General features: G+C 46.8%; 1 protein-coding gene across 3 annotated transcripts in view; it reads left to right on the top strand.

Moving 5' to 3' along the window:
- ECE1 (endothelin converting enzyme 1) overlaps positions 1-12,901 on the top strand; it is a 203,161-nt gene that overhangs the window by 99,303 nt on the left and 90,957 nt on the right. The window contains exons 1-2 of one of the 3 annotated variants that reach the window (XM_043992076.1): positions 2,143-2,264; positions 2,727-2,813. In XM_043992076.1, the coding sequence (XP_043848011.1) occupies positions 2,727-2,813 (87 nt within the window). In that variant the 5' untranslated portion in view covers positions 2,143-2,264. Of the gene's footprint in view, positions 1-2,142; positions 2,265-2,434; positions 2,551-2,726; positions 2,814-12,901 lie in introns of those variants that run through there. The other 2 variants (XM_043992074.1, XM_043992075.1) reach the window with 2 other exon arrangements.

A 12,901-nucleotide genomic window follows, 5' to 3' on the forward strand; every position in this document is an offset into this window, starting at 1 on the left:
GTGTTCCCCTCCCAGATTATATTCCATCTACTTTCTAGATATTTTTTTTGTGAGGCAATTGGGGTTAAGTGACTTGCCCAGGGTCACACAGCTAGTAAGTGACAAGTGTCTGAAGCCGGATTTGAACTCAGGTCCTCCTGAATCCAGGGTCAGTGCTCTATCCACTATGCCACCTAGCTGCCCCTACTTTCTAGATATTTTAAGTACCTCATTCTTTCCTTGCTTTCTCCCTCAGACTGTGAGTTCCTGGATGGCACAGACTGTTTTGCCTTCTCAGTCTCTTCTCCCTCCTCCCCCTCCTTCTCTCTCTGTCCCTCTCTCCCTCCTTCTCTCTCTTTCCCTCCCAGCCCCTCTCCCTCCCTCTCCCCCTTCCTTGTCTCTCCCCCTCCCCTTTCCTTCCCCCTCCTTCTCTCTCTGTCTCCCCCCCCCCCACACCTTGGTAGTTTCTGTTCTCTGATGAGCCTTAGCCCTGGTTTCAGTTCACTCTAATCCCTCTGCAGCTGGACAGGCCCTGGGTGCTAGATCAGGGAGGGTTACACAGCTAGACAGGTTGTGGTAGCTAGCTCCAGGGAGCTTCCATACTCCTGGAAGGGCCTGACATCTCCACAGGTGAGTGTGACATAAGGGAGGGAGGGATGGGGCAGAGGAGAGCTATCGATGGGGAGAATCACAGGAGGGCTTACTGAGGCAGTACTGAAGCCCAGCATTGAAGGGCACAGATGAGGGGAGGCAGGAGATGCCTATTGAGTGTGTGTATAGGAGCAGGGAGGAGTCCAGCTTGACCTGAAACTGAGTTCTTGGAGGGGAATAAAGAGAAATAATGCTGCAAAGAGGTAGGCTGGAGCTAGATTATGGGGGCTCATAGGATAATCAATTTAGAGCCAGAAGGAACCTTAGAGATCTCTTTGAAAAATGAGGGGTCAAAGAAAGGAAAGAGCCTTGAATTCCAGGTTGCTTGTATTTTTTTCCCTTGGAAGCATTAAGGTACTATTGGAAATGGTGATGGGGGGGGGGGTGGAGCAAGTGATAAGTTGCCTCCTTGAAGGCACTGATTGTTCAGCTTTTGTCTTTGAGTCCCTTGGTGCTTACCTAGCACACGGTAGGCACTTAAATACTTCTTGGTTGATCCGGTGGTCAGATCTGTGCTTTAGGAAGATGCTTTGGGCTGCTGTGTGGAAGATGGATTGGAATGAGGAGAGAAGAGTGTGAGAGCCATTGGGATAGCACTGTGATGAGCCTCCCATCTCCATCAGGGAGCAGAAAGGAGGAAGGGAGGGAGAGAGTGATGAAAAGAGAGAGGGAAAGAGAAGGAGGAAGAGAAAGGAAAAGAGGGGAAGAAGCAGAGAAAAAAGGAAGAGGGAAAGGGAGGAAGAGGGAGAGGGGGAAGAAGGGAAGAAGATAGGAAAAAAGAAAAAGAGAGGGGAGAAAGGGAAAGGGGAAGAAGCAGAGAAGAAAGGAAGAGGGAAAGGAAGGGAGGAGGAGGGAGAGGGGGAAAGGAAGGGAGGAAGAGGGAGAGGGGGAAGAAGGGAGGAAGATAGGGAAAAAGAGAGAGGGGAGAAAGGGAAAGGGGGAAGAAGCAGAGAAGAAAGGAAGAGGGGGAAAGGGAGGAAGAGGGAGATGGGGAAGAAGGGAGGAAGATAGGGAAAAAGAAAAAGAGGGTAGAAAGGGAGGGAGAGAAGGAAAGAGGGAGGAAGAAACAGAAGAAAGGAGGAAGAGGGGGAAAGAAAGGGAGGAAGAGGAGAAAAGGGAGGGAGAAAGAAGGATGAAAAGAGAGGGAAAGGGAGAAAGAGATGGGGAAGGAGGGAGAGGGGAAGAAGAGAAGATGGGGAAAGAGGGCAAAAGAGGGAGGAAGAAGCAGAGAAGAAAGGAAGAGGGGGAAGGGAGGGAGGGGGAAAGAGAAGAAAGGAAGAGGGAGGAAAAGAGGGGGAAGGGAGGAAGAGAGGGGAGAAAGGGAGGGAGAGTGATGGAAAGAGGGGGGAAAGGGAGAAGAGAGGGAGGGGGAAGGAAGGAAAGAGAAGAAGATAGGGGGAAAGAGAGGGAGGGAGAGACAGAAGAAAGGAGGAAGAGGTGGAGAGAGTGGGAGGCCCCCACTTCTTGACTTTGCTAGGACAGGAGCCCACCCCCGCCCGCTCTGCGCCGCCCACACGGAAAGCTGGGGATTCCGGGCACTGGGAGAGAGGGAGTCCCGCAGGCTGCCAGCCTGTCCGGTCCTGTCCGGTGCCGGAGGCCAGCCACGCTGGGGCCCCGGCCAGGCCGTGGGCTGGGTACGGAGCAGGGCATTGGCGGCCGCGAAACGGGGCAGAGCCTGGCGTGCCAGGCCCGCCCGGCGGGGGGCGGGGTCTCCGCTGGGGAGAGGGTGGGTGGGCAACGCGGCACCGCCCCCTTCCTGCCCCTGCCCCGCCCCCGGCCCGCGCTGGCTGCCCTGCCCTGCCCTTCCCGGCCCCAGCAGGGCGGGCGGGCGGCCTGAGCCCAAGCAGCGACATGCGGAGCCCCTGCCCCGTTGCCAGCCCCGTGGCCGCTGCGCTCGTGGCTGTGTTTTCCGTGCTGGGGGTGAGTGAGCCCCGCGTCGCCGCCTCTACCGCCGCCGGGACCCCAAAGAGCCAGCTGAGGCCAGGGGCCCAGGTTGGGCCGGGCCGCCCGAGTTTGGGGTTTGGGCCCCTACCCCCCGCCTTTCCCGAGAAGCCATGGAAGTGCTGAGAGATTCGATCCTGCATTTGTTGTTTCAGATGTCGTCCTACAAGCGGGCCACGCTGGATGAGGAAGACCTGGTGGACTCCCTCGGGGAGGGCGAGGTGTACCCCAATGGCATTCAGGTAGGCAGCAGCGCCAGCCCCTTTGCCCCCTCCCAGCTGCCCAGGTCTTATACACACTCCTCCTACCCCAAGGACTGATCACTGGATCATAGGAACATAGACCTTAGAGGTCAGCCCTCTCTTTTACAATGGAGGAAACTGAGGCCAAGAGAAGTTGTGACATGTCCAGTGTCACACAGAAGTACAAAGCCACCTACATATAACAACACAGAATATGAGGATTAAGCCTGCACCCCTTTTCCTGCATCCCCTGCACAAATCAACTTCTCCAGAACTGACTACTGACTCTCTCCACCATCTCCCCTTATGCAGACTCCCTCTCTCCCTGGAGTACACCATGAGGGGAAAGAGCCCAGACCCTTCCTCCCAGGTCACGACATATGTATACACCAGAGTGTATCGTTACTTCAATTTCCTCCCTCTCTTCCCCCTACTCCATATGCCCTAAAGAAGATTCTGGGGACCAGACTTGTGTAGCCAGTGACCTCCTGCCCTCTCTCCTAGGATGGGCCCCAGCCTATCTGCTATTTCCCTTTGCTTTTGAACTCCCCCTCATCTCCCCTATCTGCTTTAGAAATAAGTCTCAGAGACTAGACTGTCTAAGGGTGATCTGGATGGGGCCTGCTACCTCCTCCCCCTCCTTCCTTATCTCTTTAGAAGATTCAGAGATCCCGAATGAGGCTGGGACAGGAATCTCCTCATTCTCTCTCCTGGGGCTCAGTGCCTTAGTTGTGGGGCTCCCTCATCTCCCCTCCCCCTCACCTTACATACTCCCCTCTTATCCCTATTCTGTAGAGGACTCAGGGACCAGCCTTGGTATTTAGGGTGGAATAGAGCCAGAGACTTTCTCACTCTCTCAAATACCTAGCACAGTGCCTGGCACAAAGGACATACTTAATAAATAAATACTTATTGTTTATTAGAGACCTGTTCCATGCTCTCTCTTCCTTCCCCTCTTTCATCTTCCCATTCCCCAACACTCCCTTCTCCTCTCCAGAGAGGGTTCCGGGACCAGCCTTGGTGTCCAGGGCTTGCTGACCTCCCCACTCATTTTTCTGAGGGATTGGGCCATGGCCCGTCTCTCCCTGCTTTCTGTGTTTCCCTCTTAGTCCCTCTTTCCCCAGGGATTCAGGCGGTAGCCTTGGTGTCTGGAGGGACAAAGTCAGGCCAGCCCTGACTGGAGCCACCCTTCCCCCACCAGTCAGATTGCTGCCAACCTGGGTCCCTCCGAGAATGAATCTATGTGCCAACTAGGACAGCCTGCAGGAAGTTTCTGTCCCTTGGCTTTTAGGGACAGAATTCTTCCTCAGGGCAAAAATGTCCCTTAGAAATGGAGTGGGTTTTCTCCTTACTGCTTCTGACCGACTACATCTGGAGCAGGCTTTGGATAAAACATCTCTGAGATCCCATAGGACTGACTTTGAGGGACACTTCTGTCTCAGGATGTTATAGAATTGTAGTCTCAAAGACAGAGTGAGCCTTAGGGACCATACACTCTGATCTGATCCCTTCATTTTACACATAAGGAAACTGAGGCCCAGTGAGAGAGCAATAACCTACCAAGAGTGACCCAGCAGGGCAGCTAGGTGGCGCAGTGGATAGAGCACCAGCCCTGGAGTCAGGAGGACCTGAGTTCAAATCCGGCCTCAGACACTTAACACTTACTAGCTGTGTGACCCTGGGCAAGTCACTTAACCCCAATTGCCTCACCAAAAAAAAAAAAAAAAAAAGAGTGACCCAGCAAACGAGTAGCAGAACTCAGAGCCCAGGCTTGCTGACTTCCTATCTAGGGCTCTTTCAGCCTCCTCGTTACTATTGAGAAGGCCTGGCTCCTTCTCCTTATTCAGTGCATCCTGAGAAGCTGGTCCCTGGGGGCCTGTATTTCCTGTGTTGAATGGGGAAAGCCCTTCTTGTATAAAACCTGAAGTGCTATGGGAAGCTGAGCGATGGACTTGGATCCCGGTGATCCTTCTGTTGAATTGACATTCATCAAGTACTTGCTGCATGCCAGACACAATGTTAGGCATTGGGGATACACTGACAGAGATGAGAAACAAAACCAGATCCTAACCGCTAGGAACCTCTGGGCAAATCATTTAACATCTCTGAGCCTCATTATTTTCATCTGCAAAATGGAGATAATAAAACCTTAGGACAGTAAATGTGAGAGCTAGAAGGTACCTTTGAGTTCAGCCCCTTCTTTTTACAGATGAGGAAATTGAAGTTCGTACGGGAAAGCAGCTTAAGCACCCAAGGTGAAACAGATGGCAGAGGGGAGAGCAGATAATGAAGGGCTTTGGAAAACAAACAGAGGGGGTAATAGGGAACTCCTGGAGCTTTTTGAGGGGAGCAGGGGATGCGGTCAGCAGCTCATATTTATAGAGTACTTTAAGGTTTGCAGAATGTATGTGAGCCTCCCAATATCCCTGTGATGTGGGTGCTACAGGTACGGTTTACGCCAAATTTACTGATGAGGAAACTGAGGCTCAGAAAATCTGCGTGATGCGGCTATGGAAACGCAGCCCTTTCTATCTACACGATGACTGTAGCAGTCTCTACTGCTTTAATGGAATTGTCCTTGACCTGGGCTGTCCCAGCCTTCATGAGTCCTGACCCCATTGATCCTAGGATCTAAGATTTAGAACTGAAAGGAATCCTGGGGATCTTTTAAGCCAACCCTCTCTTTTTACAGAGTAGGAAGGGGGCAGCTAGGTGGCACAGTGGATAAAGCACTAGCCCTGGATTCAGGAGGACCTGAGTTCAAATCTGGCCTCAGACACTTACACTTACCAGCTGTGTGGCCCTGGGCAAGTCACTTAACCCTCATTGCCCCACCTCACCTCCCAAAAAATGGATTGGGTACAGAGTAGGAAACTAAAGTCCAAAAGCTAGCATGACTTGTCTGGATCCAGAACCAGACTGGGTTGAAATAAAGGGGAATCAATATTTGAGATGTGTTCTGACCCTTGAGGGGGACATTATGTGTCCTTAGGTCCCCTTTTGGGGCCTCAGTTTCTATATCTGTAAAGTGAGGATAAGGGTACTTGAATTATTACTCTCCAAGACAGTTGTGAGGAAATGAATCCTAGAATCCAAGCTGGGTCTCAGATGTCATGTCTGACCCCTTCGTTTAATTTTTGGGGGTGTTGTGGGGTTTTTTGGATGAGGCAATGAAGGTTAAGTGACTTGCCCAGGGTCAGTTGTCTGAGGCCAAATTTGAACTCAGGTCCTCCTGACTCCAAGGCCGGTGCTTTATCCACTGTGCCAACCAGCTGCCCCCTCCTTCGTTTAATTTTGAAATAGTTTTATTAAACTCTTTTATTTATTTACTTTACCTTTATTTCCAAAAATATCATTTCTCTCTCTCTCCTATTCAATCCATCCTTTGTAACAAAAAATACAAAGGAAAGGGGGGAAAAGCAGTCCAGCAAAATTAATCAACACATCCTCTGTGTTGACCAATGTATTCAATGTGCCACACCCACAATGCCCCTACCTCTGTAATGAGAGGAGAGAGGTTCGTTTCCCCCATTTCTTTTTCAGGCTTAAGCTTGGTCATTAGAATTACATAGTATTCCAAAAAAAAAAAAAAGCCACATTAGAATTACATAGTATTCAGCACGGTTTTGTTGCTGTACTTTCCATTTACATTGTAGTCATTTTGTATTGTTTTCCCAACCTTCTAATTTTGAAGATGAGGAAATCAAGGCCCAGAGAGAGGAAGAAATTTACTCACAGTGGCACACACTGTTAGAACTAAGGCTTTAACCAAGGTTTCTTGATTCCATATCCAGAGTTCTTTCTACCATACTACGCAGCTCCCTAAAGGCCTGTAGGAAATGTCGGCTTTTCCGAACAACTCACCAGACTGGTAAAGTGGGAAGCAGAATTGTCCTCTAGACTTAAGGAACTCAAAGAGAATTAATGTGTTGCAGTGGGAGGAACCTTGAATTTGGAGTCAGAAGACCTAGGTTGTAATCCTGACTCTGGATTTAGTGCCTACGTGACCTTGGACAGGTCATTTAACTTTTTCAGACCTCAGCTCCGTCCTTTATAAATTATAGGAGCCCCTTCTGTCTCTGTCTCTGACCACTCCACAAGCAATCAACCGATAAACTTATATTAAGTGGCTATACTAGGCTTGGGGATGCAGTCCCTATCTTCATGGAGCTTATATTCTGGAGGAATTGATATAATCATATGAAAGGACCACAATACAGACCCTTATAGGATGCTGAATGTGGTGAGAAGATTGTTTCTACCTACTTCCCCCTTGCTTTCAACTTTTCCCCCCAAATCCCCCTCCTCAACACCAGAAGTAACAAAAGCTAGTCAAGGAGTCTCTCCATGAGGGGCAGCTAGTTGATTAAGTCTAGTATGAAAGTCCAACTTTCTAGCAGAAGACCTAACATAAAATCAGGAGCCTTATGCCTGCTCACTTGGAATTCATCATCCTCTTTCCTAAACTGTCAACTGAGGGATGAAAGCCCAAAAAAAAAGTACTCAGAAAAAGTCACACAGATTCAGATAACGTAATGTCTTATTTCAGCAATGGAGATTGTTAAGCTGAGATATCCTCAGTAGAGTGACTCCCCACTGAAGGGTTGATTTAGTTAGCATTTGTCGCTCTTAAGATTCAAAAGCTGAAAATGGGAGTGAAGGTGGGATAGGGAACTTAAAAGAGGTAAGGGAAAGAGAATAAGCTGGAATAGGATTGCCTAAAAGTAGATAAAACTAAAATAACTGAAGAGACAATGTACTGTATTTACAGAAGAAGAGAAAGGAAAAGTCCTAATTTGGAAAGAAAAAAAAGCAATATTAGAGACAATTAGAGAAAAATATAAAACTAATTTTCATGACTTTAAATGGGAATGGATCAAACAAACCAATAAAATGAAAAAGAGTGAGAGATTGGATAAGAAAATAAAACCTCACAATTTGTTGTTTACAAGAAGCTCACCTGAAAAAGCAAAGATATACATGGAGTGAAAATGAAGGACTGGAAAGAAGATTTACCATGCTAAAGTAAATCCATAAATGTTTGTAATGTTCAGCGATGCAATCATGCTATCATTTAAAGCAAAAACAAGCATTTACAACATAAAAAGATTCAAGGGTTGGTTTGCATTCATTATAATTTATAAAGGAATACTTTCTGTTAATTTTAAGTGTGTTAATAGTTGTAGAATTATAAATTTTAAAATAGGAAGGAGCCTTAGAACATAACATATTAGAGCTGGAATGGACCTTAGAACTTAAAAACATAAGGACTAGAAAGAACCTTGGGATAGAAAATTTCAGAGCTGGGAGGAACGTCAAAACATACAACAGCAGAGCTTGGTAGGATCATAGAACATAATGGAAGATCTGGGAGGGTCCACAGAATATAGGATGTCATAGCTAGACAGGTCTATAGAACGTAAAATTTTTTTATCTGGGAGTGCTCTTCGAATACTGAGTGTTAGTTCTAGAAGGGAAAGTCCAAACCATTCTTTTGGAAGAGAAGAAAATGAAGGCTCAGAGAAGGGATTTCACTTGTCCAAGGTCACCCATCAAATGTGTGTTAGGCAGAACTCAAACCTATATCTCCTGACCACAACAGTCTAGTTTCTGTTTGGACAAATTGCTGTAGCAATGAGCTATGCCAGTTGTTTGAGATTACCCTCCAAGTGGAAGCTTGCTTATTTAGCTTTAATATATGTCTTTAAAAGTTTGAGTAGAAAAGCATCCATTAATCTTCCACAAAGGAAAGTGGGGAAACACTGCCAAGTCTAAGGTGGTATTATTGTTGAGTTGTTGCAGTCATCTCTAATTCTTCATGACCCCATTTGGGATTTTCTTGTCAAAGAGACCAGAGTAGTTTGACATTTCCTTCTGGTTTATTTTACAGATGAGGAAACTGAGGCAAACAGGGTGAAGTGACTTGCCCAGAGTCACACAGCTAGTAAGTGTCTGAGGTCACATTTGAACTCAGGTCTGTGCTCTATACACTATGGCACCCTCTAGCTGCCCTGGCTAAGGTATATTAGACCCATTTTGCTTGAGATCTACTACTATAAACATGCAGGCATATTTATAAAATAGCCCAGAGGAGCAGAGGCATGTTGTCATAGCATAAAGAGCAATGGATCTGGAGCCAAAAGCCCTGGGTTCGGGTTCTACCTCTACTATTTACTAACCGTGTGACCTAAATCAAGTCACAGAGGCTCTGTTTCCTCATCTATAAAATAGCAGGAACAGTGTGGAACGGTGGATAGGAGCCCAGCCCAGAAGTCACGAAGTCCTGGGTTCAAATCCTGCCTCAGGCACTCTGTCTCTGGTCAAGACATTTAACATCTCAACCTCTCTAAAGACCTAAGTTACCGAAAAGTTGCCCTTCTGTGTTGGTGGAAGGAATTTTCACACTAGGAGTTTTCAATACCAGTTTAATGACAGGTTCAGACTCGAAAGAAAATACTTTAATCACCTACCTCATGGGATTATTGTGAGGATCAAATGAGATGATAAGTGCTTAATAAACCCCAAGGCCATTGCACATCTGAGGTTTTCTTGTTGTCACATGCAAACTAGGGAAGAGGAGCAATGATTTCCATTTCAGTAATAACTCAGTTTTCTACAGCACTTCAAAGTTTGCAGGGCACTTTCTTCATGCCAACTTTGTAAGATGAGTAGTGTAATATTGTAGCTTGGCATAGGCTTCTCATCTATAAAATGGACAGTGTGAACAAATTGTACTGGATGGCACAGTCAATAAAGTACTAGACCTTGAATCAAAAAGACCAGAGTTCAAATCCAGCCTCAGACCCATACTGGCTTTGTCACCCTGGGCAAATTACTGAATTTCTCACAGCCTCAGTTTTCACTTCTGCATAATGGGGGTGATAATAGCCCCAGCCTCACATGGTTGTTAAGAGGATCAAATGAGATGATATTTGTAAAGTGCTTTGTAGACCTAGAGTGGTATATAAATGCTAGTTATTGTTATTAATAATCATTCCACCTCTTAGAAGGAACATGAGAAGTCATTTGACCAAAGACCCACCTGAACAATTCCCTCTACTACATCCCAGACAACTAGACCTCTGCCCTTGGCTAGAAGACCTTTCTTTGAAGGAAACAGGGCAAAGACGGAAGAACGGGAGGGGAGATCAAACACGACTGAGGGTTTGGGGACTTCCTTACACCTTTGGTACATTTCTCTTTTTGAGCAGACCTACGATTTCATCAGCCTAGGGAACTTGTGGTAAGAAACTTCCTCCACCAAAGCAGGTTGGTGCTTTCTCTTTCTCCTCATGCAACTTATTGTTGCCCAGAGAGCTGAGAGATTCAGGGATTTGTCCGGGGTCACCCAGCCAGTGTGGGTCAGTGGCTGGACTTGAACCCAGGTCTTCTTGACTCCAGGACTAATTCTGTCTACTACAGGGAGTTCTAGGTGTTGCCGTGGGTAGAGCATTGGGGTCAGGAACTGAATGAATTTGGCTTGGCTACTTACCAGTTATGTGACCCTAGGCAAGTCACTTAACCTCTCTTTGCCTCAGTTTCCTCCTCTGTAAAATGTGGTATGCTAATGGCAACTACCTCTCTGGGCTGTTGTGAGGATGAAACCTGAAAGTACTATATAAATACTAGGTTATTAATTATTACTCTGGGCTACCTCTTGATCCATTTTATGATGGAAAAACTAAAATCTACAGGGCGGGGAGCAGCTAGGTGGCGCAGTAGATAAAGCACTGGCCCTGGAGTCAGGAGTACCTGAGTTCAAGTGGGGGGCTTAGAGTGGTGGAAGCTACATAAAGATCCACATGAGGGCTGGAACTCCAGCCTGTCTTTTGCAGATGCTTTTTTTGGTTTGTTTGGGGCTTGGGGGGGGGGGTGTGGGCAATGAAGGTTAAGTGACTTGCCCAGGGTCACACAGCTAGTAAGTGTCAAATGTCTGAGGCTGGATTTGAACTCACGTCCTCCTGAATCCAGGGTCAATGCTTTATCCACTGCGCCAACTAACTGCCCCCCAGCCTGAGTCTTTTGGAAACTCCATCAAGTGCTTTTTTCATTGCCCCAGTATGAGTTGTTATTTCAAAGGCCTGTTGGACTGCCCCTCCTGTTATCTAAGGTCTATTAAAAAAATAGAGAAGGGGGAAAAATGCTCAGAGAATTTACTCAATATGCAAAGCAGGCCATTTGTCACCAGGGCCTGCAGAGTGCTGCTTTCCCCCAATAGTTTATATGATCGCTGCCTTTAGCTAAGGGAGAAGAGTGATTAGAGTTGATTTGCTTTGCCCCCCCCCCCACGACAGAAATGGGTGGATGATAGTGAGAGGTAGCGTTTGGATCCATCTAAAGAAACACTTCCTAAGAATAAGAGCTGTCCAAATGCAGAATGGCAGTCATTAGAGGAGAGCAGCAGGAAATACTTCTTACTAGTAAGAGCTGTCCTAACATGGACTGGATTGGACTGCTTGGAGAGGTAGTGAGCTCCCCACACTAGCCGTCTTCAAAGGGCAACAGTTGGACATGGGGAGGTAAAAGAAGATGGGGAAAGGGAGGGTTTCCCCTCTTCAGCTGTGTCACAGCCTAGATTTTCAAGTCCTTCCAACTCTTGCGGGGCTGTGATTGAGCTCTTTAACAAAGTGGAGACCCTGTGAGGTGTAGCGAGTTCCATTGTTGTCCCATTTCCAAGATGAGGAAGTTGGGTCTCAGAGAACTAAAGCATCTTGTTCTCAGCCTCGTGGACTAATAAGTGGCAGAGTCAGGACTCTGAACCCCAAAGGACCGACCCCAGATGTCAGGGCCTTTACCTGATTTAAAGAATGCAGGAGCTCAGAGGCCACGGAGGCCAACTCCTTCATTTTATAGATTAGGAAACTGAGGCCCCCGAAATAGTATCACTTACTCATGCTCACACAGGAAGTAAGAGGCAGGGACAGGATTTGAACCCAGACCCCCTGACTCCAGAGACAGGAATGGTTCTCCTCTACCCATACTGCCTACTTTCTCTCCATCTACTTTTTTTTCTTTTTTCTTTGTGTTTTTTTTTCCTCCCGCCTTCTTTCTTATATTCCAGACTTTTGTCACAAATCCTTTCCTTTTCAAGGGCAGAGAAAAGAAGGATGGGGAGACATTTGTGAGTCTATCATCATAGGTTGTAGCCTGTGTCTTAGATAAGTCCCTGGGAGTTGAATGAGGAACAGAGAGATTAAGTGATCTGATCAGCATCATACAGCTACTACTCTGTGTCAAGGCAGAATCTAAACCTGGGTCTTCTTGACTCTGAGCCCAGAACTCTCCTAACTATGTCTTCCTGTCTCTATCTGCCACGAATTTTCCTTTTAAAACATTTTATTGCCATTTTTTGTTTTTACATCACCTCTGTTTTTGAACACAATCCTCGCCCATCCTCCCAGTGAGCTATCCTATATAGCAAAGAAAAGAGAGAGAAACATTTTTTAAAAAATGAATTCAGGGCCAGCTAGGTGGCACAGTGGATAAAGCACTAGCCCTGGATTCAGGAGGACCTGAGTTCAAATATGCCCTTAGACACTTGACACTTACTAGCTGTGTGACCCTGGGAAAGTCACTTAACCCTTATTGCCCCACCAAAAGAAAAAAAAACCAAATTCAGCAAAAATTAAGCAACACATCAACCAAGCCTGACATTATTAGCACCCATAGTTCCCCACATCTGCAAAGAAGGGAGGGAGATGTATTCTTTTCATGAGGTTTTTACCTACAACTTATTTTTTTTTATTATTTTAAATTTTTTTGAAATTCCTTATTCTTTTGGGGGGGGTGAGACAGTTGGGGTTAAGTGACTTGCCCAGGGTCACACAGCTAGTAAACATCAAGTGTCTGAGGTCAGATTTGAACTCAGGTCCTCCTGAATCCAGGGCCGGTGCTTTATCCATTGCGCCACTTAGCTGCCCCCCTACAACTTATTTTTGAATCTGAAGACCAAGGCTTGAATGTTGATTCTTCCATGCTCTAGTTGCATTCTCATGGACAAGTCACATCACCCCTTCTTAGCCTCAACTTTCCTCATCTGGAAAATGGGATTCATGCTTGTGCAATTCTTCTCACAGCTGTTGTGGGGA

Source organism: Dromiciops gliroides, chromosome 3 (genome assembly GCF_019393635.1).
Source record: "Dromiciops gliroides isolate mDroGli1 chromosome 3, mDroGli1.pri, whole genome shotgun sequence".
NCBI classification, from domain to species: Eukaryota; Metazoa; Chordata; class Mammalia; order Microbiotheria; family Microbiotheriidae; genus Dromiciops; species Dromiciops gliroides.